General features: G+C 39.1%; 1 protein-coding gene across 4 annotated transcripts in view; it reads left to right on the plus strand.

Annotated features, from left to right (window-relative positions):
* Nucleotides 1-16,875, plus strand: part of ODAD2 (outer dynein arm docking complex subunit 2) — a 150,126-nt gene that overhangs the window by 34,478 nt on the left and 98,773 nt on the right. For all 4 annotated transcript variants that reach the window (XM_043480163.1, XM_043480165.1, XM_043480164.1 and 1 more), the window contains 2 exons: nt 4,863-4,961; nt 10,462-10,609. In XM_043480163.1, coding sequence (XP_043336098.1) covers nt 4,863-4,961; nt 10,462-10,609 — 247 coding nt within the window. The remainder of the gene's footprint in view (nt 1-4,862; nt 4,962-10,461; nt 10,610-16,875) is intronic.

Below are 16,875 nucleotides of genomic sequence, written 5' to 3' on the forward strand. Positions count from 1 at the left end.
AAATATACATGCACCCAACATAGGAGCACCACAATGTGTAAGGCAAATGCTAACAAGTATGAAAGGAAAAATTAATGGTAACACAATAATAGTGGGAGACTTTAATACCCCACTCACACCTATGGATAGATCAACTAAACAGAAAATTAGCAAGGAAACACAAACTTTAAATGATACAATGGACCAGTTAGATCTAATTGATATCTGTAGGACATTTCACCGCCAAACAGTGAATTTCACCTTTTTCTCAAGTGCACACAGAGCCTTCTCCAGGATAGATCACATCCTGGGCCTTAAATCTAGCCTTGGTAAATTAAAAAAAAATTGAAATCCTTCCAAGAATCTTTTCTGATCACAATGCAATAAGATTAGATGTCAACTGCAGGGAAAAAACTATTAAAAATACAAACATATGGAGGCTAAACAACACGCTTCTGAATAACCAATGAATTACAGAAGAAATAAAAAAAGAAATCAAAATAGGCATAGAAATGAATGAAAATGAAAACAGAACAACCCAAAACTTATGGGATTCAGTAAAAGCAGTGCTAAGGGGAAGGTTCATAGCAATATAAGCTTACCTCAAGAAACAAGAGGGAAGTCAAATAAATAACCTAACTCTACACCTAAAGCAAGTAGAAAAGGAAGAAATGAAGAACCCCAGGGTTAGTAGAAAGAAAGAAATCACAAAAATTAGGGCAGAAATAAATGAAAAAAAAACAAAGGAGACCATAGCCAAAATCAACAGAGCGAAAAGCTGGTTCTTCAAGAAGATAGATAAAATAGACAAACCATTAGCCAGACTCATCAAGGAAAAAAGGGAGAAGAATCAAATCAGAAATGAAAGTGGAGAAATCACAACAGACAGCACAGAAATACAAAGGATCATAAGAGACTACTATCAGCAAATATATGCCAATAAAATGGACAACTTGGAAGAAATGGACAAATTCTTAGAAAAGTATAACTTTTCAAAATTGAACCAGGAAGAAATAGAAAATCTTAACAGACCCATCACAAGCACAGAAATCGAAACTGTAATCAGAAATCTTCTAGTAAACAAAAGCCCAGGACCAGACAACTTCACAGCTGAATTCTACCAAAAATTTAGAGTAGAGCTAACACCTATCCTACTCAAACTCTTTCAGAAGATTGCAGAGAAAGGTAAACTTCCAAACTCATTCCATGAGTCCATCATCACCCTAATACCAAAACCAGACAAAGATGCCACAAAAAAAGAAAACTACAGGCCATATCACTAATGAACATAGATGCAAAAATCCTTAACAAAATTCTAGCAAACAGAATCCAACAACATATTAAAAGGATCATACATCCTGACCAAGTGGGCTTTATGCCAGGGATACAAGGGTTCTTTAATATCCACAAATCTATCGATGTGATACACCACATTAACAAATTGAAAGATAAAAACCATATGATTATCTCAATAGATGCAGAGAAGGCCATTGACAAAATTCAGCATCCATTTATGATAAAAACCCTCCAGAAAGAAGGGATAGAAGGAACATACCTCAACATAATAAAAGCCATATATGATAAACCCACAGCAAACATTTTCCTCAATGGTGAGAAATTGAAAGCATTTCCCCTAAAGTCAAGAACAAGGCAAGGGTGCCCATTCTCACCACTACTATTCAACATAGTTTTGGAAGTTTTAGCCACAGCAATCAGAAGAAAAAGAAATAAAAGGAATGCAGATTGGAAAAGAAGTAAAACTCTCATCTGTTTGCAGATGACATGATCCTCTACATAGAAAACTCTAAAGACTCCACCAGAAAATTACTAGAGCTAATCAATGAATATGAATGATTAATGAATAAGTTGCAGGATATAAAATTAACACACAGAAATCCCTTGCATTCCTATACACTAACAATGAGAAAACAGAAAGAGAATTTAAAGAAACAACTCCATTCACCATTGCAACAAAAAGAATAAAATACTTAGGAATAAATATACCTAAAGAAACAAAAGACATATATATAGAAAACTATAAAACACTGATGAAAGAAATCAAAGATGACACAAATAGATGGAGAAATATACCATGTTCATGGATTGGAAGAATCAATATAGTGAAAATGAGTATACTACCCAAAGCAATCTATAGATTCAATGCCATCTGTATCAACCTACCAACAGTATTTTCAGAGAAATAGAACAAATAATTTCACAGTTTGTGTGGAAATACAAAAAACCTTGAATAGCCAAAGCAATCTTGAGAAAGAAGAATGAAACTGGAGGAATCAACCTGCCTGACTTCAGACTATACTACAAAACTACAGTCATCAAGACAGTATGGTACTGGCACAAAGACAGAAATATAGATCAATGGAACAAAATAGAAAGCCCAGAGATATATCCATGCACCTATGGACACCTTATTTTTGACAAAGGAGGCAAGAATATACAGTGGAGGAAAGACAATCTCTTTAACAAGTGGTGCCAGGAAAACTGGTCAACCACTTGTAAAAGAATGAAACTAGAACACTTTCTAACACCATACACAAAAATAAACTCAAAATGGATTAAAGATCTAAATGTAAGACCAGAAACTATAAAACTCCTAGAGGAAAACATAGGCAAAACACTCTGACATAAATCACAGCAGGATCCTCTGACTCACCTCCCAGAGTAATGGAAATAAAAGCAAAGATGAACAAATGGGACCTAATTAAACTTAAAAGCTTTTGCACAACGAAGGAAACTATAAGCAAGGTGAAAAGACAGCCTTCAGAATGGGAGAAAATAATAGCAAATGAAGCAACTGACAGAATTAATTTCAAAAATATACAAGCAGCTCCTGCAGCTCAATTCCAGAAAAATAAATGAGCCAATCAAAAAATGGGCCAAAAAACTAAACAGACATTTCTCCAAAGAAGACATACAGATGGCTAACAAACACATGAAAAGATGCTCAACATCACTCATGGTCAGAGAAATGCAAATCAAAAACACAGTGAGGTACCATCTCACGGCCGTCAGAATGGCTGCCATCAAAAAGTCGACAAACAATAAAAGCTGGAGAGGGTGTGGAGAAAAAGGAACCCTCTTACACTGTTGGTGGGAATGCAAACTAGTACAGCCACTATGGAGAACAGTGTGGAAATTCCTTAAAAAACTGGAAATAGAACTGCCATATGACCCAGCAATTCCGCTGCTGGGCATACACACCGAGGAAACCAGAATTGAAAGAGACAAGTGTACCCCAATGTTCATCGCAGCACTGTTTATAATAGCCAGGACATGGAAGCAACCTAGATGCCCATAGGCAGATGAATGGATAAGGAAGCTGTGGTACATATACACCATGGAATATTACTCAGTCATTAAAAAGAATGCATTTGAATCCGTTCTAATGAGGTGGATGAAACTGGAGCCTATTATACAGAGTGAAGTAAGTCAGAAAGAAAAACACCAATACAGTATACTAACGCATATATATGGAATTTAGAAAGGTGGTAACATTGACCCTATATATGAGACAGCAAAAGAGACACAGATGTAAAGAACAGTCTTTTGGGCTCTGTGGGAGAAGGCAAGGGTGGGGATGATTTGAGAGGGTAGTGTTGAAACGTGTATATTATGATATGTGAAGTGGATTGTTGGTCCAGGTTCGATGCATGAGACAGGGTGCTCAGGGCTGGTGCACTGGGATGACCCTAGGGGATGGGATGGGGAGGGAGGTGGGAGGGGGGCTCTGGATGGGGAACACATGCGTGTCCATGGCTGATTCATGTCGATGTATGGCAAAAAACCACTACAATAAAGTAATTAGCCTTCAATTAAATTAATTAAATATAAAATCATGTGGAGTTAATTAGGGGAAACTTCATAGAGGTGGTACCATGTGTATTAAGAGAACTTTAAGTGAATACTATAAAAAGGATAGAATCTGAAACATGTGACAGGCCTGAGTAAAGTGGACACTGGTTTTATGAAAGTCTGAAATGTACAAGCCTAGCTCCATTCAGGACCCTTTGTAAATTGGTGCCAAAGCAAAGAATAAAGGCCAGTGTTACCAACACCACAGCAGTCAGAAGCACCTAGAGCACTTTGTGAGGTTTTAGCAAATGGGTTACAAGTTTCAGCCTATTTTTAATGTTCCATGTTGTCCCCTTATTGATTTAAGAACGGGCTCCCTACTGGTCATGTGGGGACACTCACCTATAGGGATTCCAAGAACCACAGGTGATTGTATTTTGGACACAGGCACAGAGAGCTGAGAGAGGGGAGACTTGTGGGAGGTGAGACACCTTGCTCCTCTGATTCTCCCTGATTTGGGGGTATTTGACCTTTTGGCTCTCTATGAAAGAGTGAGTCTGAAAATGATAAGTGGATGTTCTCATCTGTTAACTTGGGGATGAATTATAAAATACTGCTTTTTCCATGTGCTTATTTTTTTTTCAGTTAAGAATTTACTAAACAAGGATTTAATGCAAACCAGTATGTGCCAAGGAGTATACTAAGCTTGAGAATGTCCAGAAAATCAGACACAGGCCCTGCTGTGATGTCGGGTGGGCAAGGAGAACACAGGCAGTTGGGACTCAGGGCAGAAGACATAGACTGAAGGACCTTTCCAGTGATAGCAACCTGTGAAGACCTGTTTCTGGCATGAAGAAATACTGGACAAGTGTTTCTCTATTATATAAAATGCATGGCTCTGCTTGCAGGGCAGAAGGGACCTCTCAGGTGTCAGATGAGACTGAAACTCACAGTCATTCTCTGTCAGGAAAACACATCATTCGGGTGCATGATAATGATGGAATATTTGTACACATTTATATTTTTAATATTCTATTAGCATAAAGTAATTAATACAATTGATGTTTCTTTAGGAGCAGAAATACACTAAGAGACACCCAAGTAGAAAAACATGCAGGAAAACTTGAAAAGTCCAGATCATCTCTTTCACCTGGAAGAGCACAGTTAATGCGGTGAGTTTCTGTTAACGTGTGCGTGCTCAGTCATGTCCAACTGTTTGCAACCCTATGGACTGTAGCCCAGTAGGCTTCTCTGTCCATGGGATTCTCTAGGCAAGAATACTGAAGTGGGTTGCCATTACTTCCTCCAGAGGATCTTCCCCACCTGCAGATTGAACCCTTGTCTTCTGAGTCTCTTGAATTGCAAACAGATTCTTTACCACTTGAAGATCAGTTCTTTAAAGCCACTCCTACTTAACAGCTAGTTAATACTGGTTAATGGTGTTTTACTTTCACATTAGGGTCTTATGATATCTACATTGATATAGTAGAAATGCTGTAAGAATGGTAATAGTGGGTTTATTTAAATATACAGGATAATTTTCTTCTTTTTTTTTCATTTATTTTTATTAGTTGGAGGCTAATTACTTTACAATATTGTAGTGGGTTTTGTCATACATTGACATGAATCAGCCATGGAGTTACATGTATTCCCCATCCCAATCCCCTCTCCCACCTCCCTCTCTACCCGATCCCTCTGGGTCTTCCCAGTGCACCAGGCCCGAGCACTTGTCTCATGCATCCAACCTGGGCTGGTGAACTGTTTCACTATAGATAATATACATGTTTCGATGCTGTTTTTTCTTGAAATATCCCACCCTTGCCTTCTCCCACAGAGTCCAAAAGTCTGTTCTGTACATCTGTGTCTCTTTTTCTGTTTTGCATATAAGGTTATCATTACCATCTTTTTAAATTCCATATATATGTGTTAGTATGCTGTAATGTTCTTTATCTTTCTGGCTTACTTCACTCTGTATAATGGGCTCCAGTTTCATCCACCTCATTAGAACGGATTCAAATGAATTCTTTTTAATGGCTGAGTAATATTCCATGGTGTATATGTACCACAGCTTCCTTATCCATTCGTCTGCTGATGGGCATCTAGGTTGCTTCCATGTCCTGGCTATTATAAACAGTGCTGCGATGAACATTGGGGTGCACTTGTCTCTTTCAGATCTGGTTTCCTCGGTGTGTATGCCCAGGAGTGGGATTGCCGGGTCATATGGCAGTTCTATTTCCAGTTTTTTAAGGAATTTCCACACTGTTCTCCATAGTGGCTGTACTAGTTTGCATTCCCACCAACAGTGTAAGAGGGTTCCTTTTTCTCCACACCCTCTCCAGCATTTATTGCTTATAGACTTTTGGATAGCAGCCATCCTGACTGGCGTGTAATGGTACCTCACTGTGGTTTTGATTTGCATTTCTCTGATAATGAGTGTTGTTGAGCATCTTTTCATGTGTTTGTTAGCCATCTGTATGTCTTCTTTGGAGAAATGTCTGTTTAGTTTTTTGGCCCATTTTTTGATTGGGTCATTTATTTTTCTGGAATTGAGCTGCAGGAGTTGCTTGTATATTTTTGAGGTTAATATTTTCAAAGTGGACCTCTTTTGGGGGGGATAAAGTAGTAAAGAATACCTTTATTGCTTGGCCAGGCAAAGAGGGGTACAGTGGGCTCCTGCCCCAGAAAACTGTGTGTCCCTAATGTGGAGTTAAATGCACTGATCTACTGGTATTAGCTAACTGTTTGTGAACACATATATTTAATGCAAAGAGCAGTTAACTGCATGCATGTTCAGTTGCTCCATCATGTTCAACTCTTTACAACCCTTTGGACTGTAGACTGCCAGGCTCCCTTGTCCATGGGATTTTTCAGGCAAGAATACTGGAGTGGATTGCCATTTCCCACTCCAGGAGATCTTCCCAACCCAGGGAATGGTAGCAAAACGGGACCCTTAGCTAATCTCTTGCCTCTGTTATAGCAAAATTGTCATCTTTCTGAGCCTTACTTACTGATCACCAATGGCTCTGCTAATTCTAAAGTTACATATGTTATTTCTCATTAAAACAGCCCTTAGTCGAAGACCAACTGTTAAGCTTCTTACCCAATTTTCAGTTTGACAATAAAAGTGACATATCTGGGGAGAAAGTTCAGCCACTTTTATGTTTAGGAGGCGGGGAGAAATGGCAGGAATTTCTATTATAAAATTTGCACAGTTCAAAAGAAAACAAACTTTAAGACACTCTACAACATATATGCCATCTTGGGAAGTTAGGCATAATAAATTATTCAATTTTTTTGACAATTCCTAAAAAGTTCTTTGAAATATTTGTAGATTCACAGAAAGTTGCAGAGATAGTGTAGAGAGATCCCATATGCCCTCCACCTAGTTTCCCCCAACAGTTAAATCCTGCATCTTGCATAACTACTGTACAAGATCAAAACCCAGAAATTAACATTGGTACAATGTATATGTGTTTTGCTGTATCACTGTTCACTGAACCCAGGGTAGGCAAAGAGAGAAGCCAGAAGAAAACTTAAGGAATCGTAGAAACTGCAGACATGTTTATTCTCTCCTGACTGGCAGAGCAGCTGTAGCAGCAGACACACTGCATTCGCTTGTTGTTGACCCAGCAGACACAGCCATAACACGTCCCTAATGCGGCCATAACATGACCGTAACACAGACATAAGGCAGCCTCTAGGGCTTTTCAGGTATACAGAACAGAAGTGGCACACGGCCAAGTGGGTACATCATCATATGGATGCACAGTGCTGTAAGTGATGTCAGCTGTCACATAACCATGTATTTACAAAATGTGGGGCAAGATGAGAGGCTGTGGGGCAAGAAAGCGAGCTGTGGGGCAAGAGCTCCTGACCACCACCATCTTGGCTAATTTGCTCTTTCCCTCCATTGGTACAACATATAGTCCAGTGTCATTTTACCATGTGTGATTTTGTATGGTGACCGTGGCGACCAGGCTAGAGAAGTATTCACCCCATACATGTCCTCTGGCTACCCTGTTATGGTCACAACCACTTTTGTTCTCCCATCATCCCTGATACTAGAAAAGACTGAAGGCAAGAAGAGAAGGGGACAACAGAGGACAAGATGGTTGGATGGCATCACTGACTCAATGGAGATGAGTTTAAGCAAGCTCTGAGAGATGGTAAAGGACAGGCAAGCCTGGGGTACTGCAGTCCATGGAGTCGCAAAGAGTCAGACACAGCTGAGTGACTGAACAACTGAAGATTTTGATAGAAGTTGCACTGAAACCCTATATCAATTTTGAGAAAATTCATATCTTTACTGTGTAGACTGTATGACTATTTATTTAAGGCTTTGGTTTCCTTCACCAGCAGTTTGTAATTTTCAGCGTAAAAGTCCAGTACATGTTTTATTAGATTTACATCCAAAAGTAGAAACACCAATACTATGTTTATTATCAGTGATCAAGGTGAGAGTCCTTCCTTCCTTCTTCTTTGTCTTAAGAGGACAGCATTCTGTCTTTCACCAGTAAGTATGATGATAGTTTTTGTGCAGATATTCTTTATTAAGTTGAGGAAGTTCCCCGCTACTCTCATTTTTTCTGAGAGTTTTAATACCACTGGGTGTTGAATTTTGTCAGAAAGTAATGTCTTTTGCACAGAGTTGGACACGACTAACGCAGCTTAGCAGCAGCAGCAGCTTTTTAATGTTGTTTAAAAGGTTTGTCATAGCTTTTCTTCCAAGGAGCTAGTGTCTTTTAATTTCATGGCTGCAGTCATCATCTGCAGTGATTTTGGAGCCCAAGAAAATAACTCTCACTGTTTCCATTGTTTCCCCATCTATTTGCCATGAAGTGACGGGACCAGATGCCATGATCTTAGTTTTCTGAATGTTGAGTTTTAAGACAACTTTTTCACTCTCCTCTTTTCACTTTCATCAAGAGGTTCTTTAGTTCCTCTTCACTTTCTCCCATAAGGGTGGTATCATCTGCATATCTGAGGTTATTGATATTTCTCCCTGCAATCTTGATTCCAGCTTGTGCTTCATCTAACCTGGCATTTTGCATTGTGTACTCTGTATATAAATTAAACAAGCAGAGGGACAGTATACAGCATTGATGTACTCCTTTCTGAATTTGGAACCAGTTTTTTGTTCCATGGCCAGTTCTAACTGTTGCTTCTTGACCTGCATACAGATTTCTCAGGAGGCAGGTCAGGTGGTCTGGTATTCCAATCTCTTGAAGAATTTTCCACAGTTTGTGATCAACACAATCAAAGCTTGTGGTGTACCCCTTAATAACTTTTATACATATATATGTATATATATATATATATAGTGGAATTATTGCAATAGGTTCAGTTAACTTCCATCTCCTTATATAGTTACAAGTAATTTTTTCCTCATGATGAAAACTTAGATTTACTCTCTAAGCAACTTTCAAATACACCCCACAGCAGTGTTAACTGTAGTCAACATGTTGTACATTACATCCTTAGTACTTATTTATCTTATAACTGTGTACCTTTTGACCTTCTTCCTCCAATTTCTCCTCCCTCCAACTCTGGTAACCACAAGTCTGATTTCTGTGAATTTGATTGTTTTTTGCTTGTTTTTGTTTTGTTTTGTTTTGAGATTCCACATATAAGTGAAGTGATATGCTATTTGTTTTTCTCTGACTAATTTCACTTAGTATAACGTCTTCCAGGTCTACTAATCTGATCTGTCAGATTTTCCCTTGTAACCAATTCAGGTTTTCTGACATCTTTTGGACAAGAGAATACGTAAAACTGACACTCAGTTCATGTGGCTTGTTCAGTTGGACCAGGCACTTGGTTCAGGATTTCACCGCACTGTGTTTCAGAGAGCAAAGTTGTACCTTTCTGACTTTTGAAAGTACAAGAATTGGAGCTCTCTGTGCCAAAAAGTCTTTGAGAAATTAAGAAAATGGTAGAACCTTTTGAATTAATGAAACTGGAAAACTACCCGTCCTCCTACTATGCTTCCAAATGGGGGGAAAAAAAAGATGTTTATGGAGAGCACACTTGGGGGGATAGAGAGAGAAAGAAAGAAAATAAGAGTGAATTCAATATATTCCATGTGTCCATGACCTTGATATTGAGTTAAAAGCCTCAGAGCAGAGTGGAATAAAGTGAACTCTCTTTGGTAAGGGAATAAATGCCTTTCCCTTTGGGGCACTGGCAGTGTTGCCCAGCTGAACTTCCTGCAATAATAGAAATGGTTTATTTCTGAGCTGTCCTGTGTGGTAGCCACTAAACATACATGACTGTTGAGCAATTGCAATGTGGCCAGTGGAATTGGAAAACTGAATTTTCAATTGTATTCAATTTCAAGTAAGGAAATAGAAGAAACAAATATAAATGGCCACACATTATTTAAGTTATTTAATCACTATGACAAGTAGGAGTCTTAGGTCATTTACCTAATACCTTTTTCATTTTTTACTACTTTTTTTTTTATTATTATTGCACCATAGCAATAATATTGAAATGCACCTGCTATAAAGGCATGTGTTTATTCATCCCCTCATATAGACATTAACAAAGATCATCCTCATTTCAGATGGTGTTGGTATCTTATCCATAGCTTACATATCAATGTATGTTCCTGAAATAGTAACATAAACATACTGTAGCATAAACATACTTATTATATGTTGTTGTTCCTAGCAAGAGTGTTGAAAAGATTGAGGAAATTATTAGTGACAGCTCCTCAGAAAGTGAGGAAGATGAAGAACAACCTGATCATCGTCAGGAAGCAAATGCAGATTTGCCATCAGAATATTGGCAAATTCAGAAGCTGGTGAAATATTTGAAGGTGAGAGAGAAACCTTTTATACTGTATTTGCAATGTTTATTTTAAATTTTTTCCCCAAAATATATATTCTACTTTCAAGTTTACTATATATTTCTTTCAAGTAAGGATAGTAACTATCCCTATTATTATTTAAGTGTGCACATAGGAAGGTCTTATTCCTCTGAGGATAGTGAGATTTGTCCTCATGGAGCAGTTGGGCTGCCTGGTACCGGCCCTCTCCCCTAGGTGGGGAGAAGGCAGTGGACCATGGCAGCCATCAGATATTGTGACTTACACCATTGTGTGACCAGCAGTATGGCATGATGGAAAGAGCAAGGGATTTTGAAATTGGATTTAGACTGAATTCTAGATTGTGTCACTATCTGTGACTGTTGAAACGTTATGGTTTGTAGTCTTAATCTTCACGACCCATGGAGTAAAATTAGTAATATCCACTCTAGGATTATTTTAAGGACTGAGAAAACACACTTGAAAGATGTGGTGTGGTGTCTGATACATTGTATGTAGTTAAAATATGTGTTGGTCTGTTTCTGCTACTCTCTTAAGTGAGATGCCAGTGTGTGAAAACATTTTGTAATAATAAATGAATGACTCATATAATATTGTATTTAAGTCCTCGAATGTGGGGTGGGGCGAGGAAAATGATTTGCTCAAACCCAGATCAATGTTAATTTCTGATGTTGGACAGTGAATCTTGGTAATAGCTAGGCCCTGTCTAAAGTTACCACCCAGAAGTCCTTATGAAAACAACACTCTGACTTACCTCAGCTTGTCCTCCTGCATTTGCTAGGCTTTGCATATTTAAAGAAACTTACATGACTCCTAAATTACTGAAGGGTACTTTTCCTGTACCTTTGAGGTCATCCCAAGCTGACAGCTCAAACAGCCCATATGCACATTTTCATGAATTCAGAAAAGCTCCCCCTGCCGCCAGGTGAGCAGTCTGGTAGGTATAAGTAAGCTAAAAAAGTTTTTCCTAAAAGAAAAATATGTCCACTTCCTCTGTTGGCATCATCTCAGCTGCAGTTCTAAGCTCTTCTCAGAAAATTCTTTTATGTTTCCCTGAATCCTGAGAAAAATTAGTCAAGAAATTGGGAAAATGGGAAATTAGAATTAAAGTTGACAGTTAAAGTTTGATAATCTTCCTGCAGACATGACGGGTTCAAAGGAATCTACTGACATCGTGGAGAGCAGGACAAGTTGATTATCTTAGTAATCATTCTACAGTGTTTGTGGTTGTCAAAGCAACACACTGTGCACATTAGATACACCAAGGATTCCCAATGTATCAGGGTCCCCTGTGTCAGGCCGTGGACTGTTAGCAACTGGGCACACAGCGGGAGGTAAGTAGCAGATTAGTGAGTGAAGCTTCATCTGTATTTACAGCAGTTCCCTATCGCTTGCATTACCACTTGAGCTACACCACCTGTCAGGTCAGTGGCAGCACTAGATTCTCATAGGAGCATGACCCCTATTGTGAACATTGCATGTGAGGAATCCAGGTTACATGCTTCTTATGAGAATCATCTCAAAAGCATCGCCTTCCTGGTCCATGGAAAAATTGTTTTCCATGAAACTGGACCCTGGTGCTAAAAAGGTTGGGGATTGCTGAAATATACAATTCAATTTGCCAGTTAGCCCTCAATAAAGTTTAGAAAAAGAAAATTCTGGCAGCAGAATCAAAGGTGAAGGTAGACATTTCCAGGCATTAGGACAGGAGCCAGTGAGAGAAAAGTGGTCCCAGCCCAGGTGGCCAGCCTCACTCATTGCCGTGCTCTGAATGTGTATGTGCAGGATGGCGAGTCTTTCTTGCAGAAATGAATGGTACATTTATATGCATCGTATCCTTTACACAAATCCTGTGAGTGGTGTTCTAAGAAGTAACAAATTTGTGGCAAAATAAGTCATTAAATGTGAAATTTTGACCTGTGATTCTTGTAACCTTGCCGAACTTGCTGGAAATCTGAACGGTAAGCCATTTGGATGTACTTGGGCACTTTTTCAGTGTTTACATATTCACTGTATTGTATATATTATGTATTACAATTTGTTCTTTGCAAGTAATTTAACAGAGGAAATGCAAAGTGAGGAAGATGTGAATGTGGGTTGTGCAAGTCCATCATGATATCAGAAACTGATCTAAAATCTGAATTAGCAAATGATCTGATTAGCTACTGATAATTAGCAAACCATTTAACCTCAATGCTTAAATCAGAATCAGGGCAAGCAGATAACATATTTTCATCATTGAAAAAGAAAATGAGGGTATATGAAGCAAACCCTAATGCCCACCTTGGCTCTGCTTTTGGAAGTTTCTTAACAATTTGACTGATGTCAATGCAAAATGAAAGAAAAAATTTTTTAACATCTGGCATATTTGTACTGAAATAAAAATCAAGACTATTGGATAAGACAATTGGTGCTTTGCTCTGTGTATTTTAAAATTATATTTTAAGAATATCTTATAAATGATAAATATTTTACTTTTTTCTTTCAACTTTTAAAATGGCTTTTATTTAGCATTTATTTTGTGTGATATTCCCTCTTCTAGTGTTTACTGTTATCAAATATCAGGTGGAGATCACTTTTACATGTCAATGTAATATGTATAGTTTTCTTTTTTTTCCTTAAAAAAAAACCTCTGAAATTTTTAGCATTTCTATCACAAAAAAGACTTGTGGTTTATTACAGAAATAATTTACCATTATAGTCATCCTTACTATTTAGTTACATGTAAATAAAGTTTAGCAACACATATGAAATAACATGATTTCAGGAATTCCTGGGCACTGCTGGGAATTCCAATTTCTTATTCTGGAATCTGGAAGAGTCACATTTGCTGGGAATTTGGAAGCAGTCTTGTGGAGCACACACAGGCTGACGTTTCAGTCCCACAGTTCTGCCCCCACCTTGGCAGGAGTCTTTCTTCACAAACCATCCAGTCAGCACAGTGGCCAGTCCTGCAGGTGGGGCAGCCACGTCCAGACTCTGGAGACCTTCCTGACCTTTCCTGAGTCACAGGGCCACCCATAGCCTCTACGCACAAGGAGTGTGTTATCTGAGGACACACTGGCCGCAGTGATCTCTGCCACCAACACTTGAGTCAGACAGGCAATGGGGCTTGGACACAGCCTCTGGAAGAAGATTTGGAAGAACCCTGGTGTTTATGCATAGAATTTGGATCTGTTAACTTTTTTTCATTAATAAAAGTAGATAAAGAATTGAACAGCAGAAGCATCAGCCGGACCAGGAGGCAGAATAATGGAGCAGTTAGAGACATGACCTTCAATGTCAACAAGTCTTCAGCTGAGTTGGGCTTCCACCGCCTACTATCTCAGCAGCCCTGGGGGTGCTGGACGTCTTCTGTAAGCTTTGGTCTCCTAGTTGTTCAAGATGGCAAGATAAAAGATCTCACCTTTTAGGATTATTAGTACTATTAGGTGAGCTCTAACACATCTAAGTGCTTTAGCACGAAGGGCTCAGCCCCTGTTGGCAATGATAATTCTTTCTATTGCACATTATTATTATAAACAACATAAGGTGGGGAGTCTAATGACCTGCACAGATGGTCTTTGGCTTTTGCTTTAAGATTCTGGTAACCAATAAAAGGAAGAAATACAGTGAGTTCATACAGTGAGGGACTCTTTCCATCATAAGGTAAAAACAACCCCCTTGCCAATGAGTGTAACTGATCCTGGTGCTAAGAACAGAAAGAATTTCCTCCCCGAAGACATAAGGGGGCAAACCGTGGGTTGGTGGCACCCGGCATCCTCCACAGTATCCTCCCCATTAACACTGCTGAGAGTGTTTCATTATTGAGTCACTAGCCTGCATTTTTCAACTATTTGGGATAAATGCATATAGTGGTGGATTAAAAAGAGATGCACTGTTGTGCTCCCAGACAGCTCAGGAAAGTGTGTATTGATGAAGTGCTACTCAAACTCACACAAGTTACCCATCAGTAACTTGTGTGCAAATGTTATCCTTTTGGCCAGACAGTAAATGGCTTGGAATTATTATAGTTCCCCACAGGTAAATATTCTTAACATAGCCAATAAAAGAAAAACTATATCTACAAAAGCTTTCAGGATTTTCAACACAGATAAATGTTTTTCTGTGGAGACACAAAATATGAAAAATCTGTGAAATGCAAATTTGAATCTCTCTACGTAATCTCAAAATAAATAAACCTGATACTGTAATTTACAAAATTATGTAAATTTAAACTTCATCCAGCAGAGAAATGTTCATGTTGACCTGACTCTTCACTTACCATTTTCCAAGTACAGCAATGTCTCTGATTGTTGAAAAAGTTTTGATGAGTTCATTAATACCCAAACAAGTCAATGAGTGATACAGCTTAGTATTTATCCAGAGCTATGAGCTCAGATCTTGGCACATGATAAAGGGACTAAGTCTTTAATAATTTGGCTTTGATACACGTCCATTTCAACTTGCACATTTTACATCTGTGTGTATTCTTTTAAACTGAAGTTTTAGAACACGATTTAATTTTTAAACTAATGGATACATTGCATTTTTATTCACCAGCCTTCCAATGTCTTTTCCCCCACATCACTGATGACTCTGGGCTTCAGTTCTAAATGAAGTAATAAGTTCCTTATTCAGCTACCTTCTATACTTATCTTCTCACAGCTTGTCTGTCTCATCAGCTACAGCTGATTAATCTTGTTTCTGAATCTTGCAGGATGTCTCCAAGGCTTGCCTCTCCATCTTTTGCTCAGGAGGGACAGTGACAAAATGAGGTTCCCAAGGGGCCAGACCATCCTTCACTCTCAGCTCCTTGAGAATAGTGCTGTTCCCTCTGCTGTTGGTGTCCTTCTCCACCTTCTCTTGCTCCCCCTTCTCCCTTTCCTGCTCCCCTTCTCCTTGAAGACATATTGTTTCCTTGCTGCATTTGTATGAATATCATCTTTTCCCCGTTCATGGTTGGTTCAAAATCTTGCAACAAAGATATTTTGCTATATATGAGTATCAGTGACTGGGGGAGACAGTTGTTAAGGTCTATACCCCACACTAATGCTCTAAAAGTACAGCAAATTTTACTCTTTTCTAAATCAGAAATGTATTGAACACCTTTGTGAGATAGGAGGAGAGTTGGGGGATTTGTTGTTGTGGCTTGGAAATGTGGATTTCATCACAAGTATTCTAATATTATTATAAGTAGGTACTCTTTGGGCTTCCCAGGTGGTGCCAGTGGTGAAGAACCCGCCTGCCAATGCAAGAGACGTAAGAGATAGGGGTTTGATCCCTGGGTTGGGCAGTTCCCCTGGAGGAGGGCACAGCAACCCACTCCAGGATTCTTGACTGGAGAATCCCATGGATGGGGGAGCCTGGCGGACTACAGTCCATAGGGTCTCAAAGAATCGGACATGACTGAAGTGACTTAGCACCCATGCATGCAGGTACTCTTTAGTAACATGATATAAAATGCTGAAAGATCATAATTATAAGTAGATCTACATTTCATACGTCTTAGTGCAGTAGTCCCCAGCCTTTTTTGGCATCAGGGAAAGGTTTCGTGGAAGACAGTTTTTCTATGAACCAGGAATGGGAGGATGGTTTTGGGATGATTCAAGCGCATTGCATTTATTGTATACTTTATTTCTATTATTACTATATCAGCTCCACCTCAGATCATCAGGCATTAGATTTCAGAGGTTGGGGACCTCTGCCTTGGTGTAAGTATCCTTAAAACTAAAGAATGAATTTCTGGATCCAGAGTTGAAAGCCTGTTGGAATCCATTTCTTTGTGGGTTGAAGCTGGTTTGGATATGGAATTTAAAACTATAGGATAGGGAAATTCAAGAGAACATAGAGGAGACTAGAAAATGTTTGGTGAACTTTTAGATAGCTGGAAGGGATCTCAGAGGCTAGGTCTAGAATCCTGCTTTATGTACCCTGTGGGCATTTTGGAGGGATGTCATTTGAGGATAAGACCTCTGCCCCGTAGCGCCAGGCTCATCTGGGATGACATCAGCAAGCAGATTTGGAGCCCTACTGGGAAGGGCTTTGTTCCTCTGGGCTTATTCTTGAGGACTTGCTGCTCAAGAGGAATCCAGGGTGTGTTCCCCAGGGCCACTTCCCCAGGTGTAACTCCTCCCTGCAGAATGACTGTTTCTGCACCTGAGATTTTGATCCCTGGGGACGTGCGCAGATAAAAGCGTTGCTTTAAAAAGCTGAATTCAGCAGCAGGTGGTTTGCAAAATGAATCCCAATGGAAAGACCGGAAGCCAGTGACCTGT

This window comes from Cervus canadensis, chromosome 10 (genome assembly GCF_019320065.1).
Source record: "Cervus canadensis isolate Bull #8, Minnesota chromosome 10, ASM1932006v1, whole genome shotgun sequence".
NCBI classification, from domain to species: domain Eukaryota; kingdom Metazoa; phylum Chordata; class Mammalia; order Artiodactyla; family Cervidae; genus Cervus; species Cervus canadensis.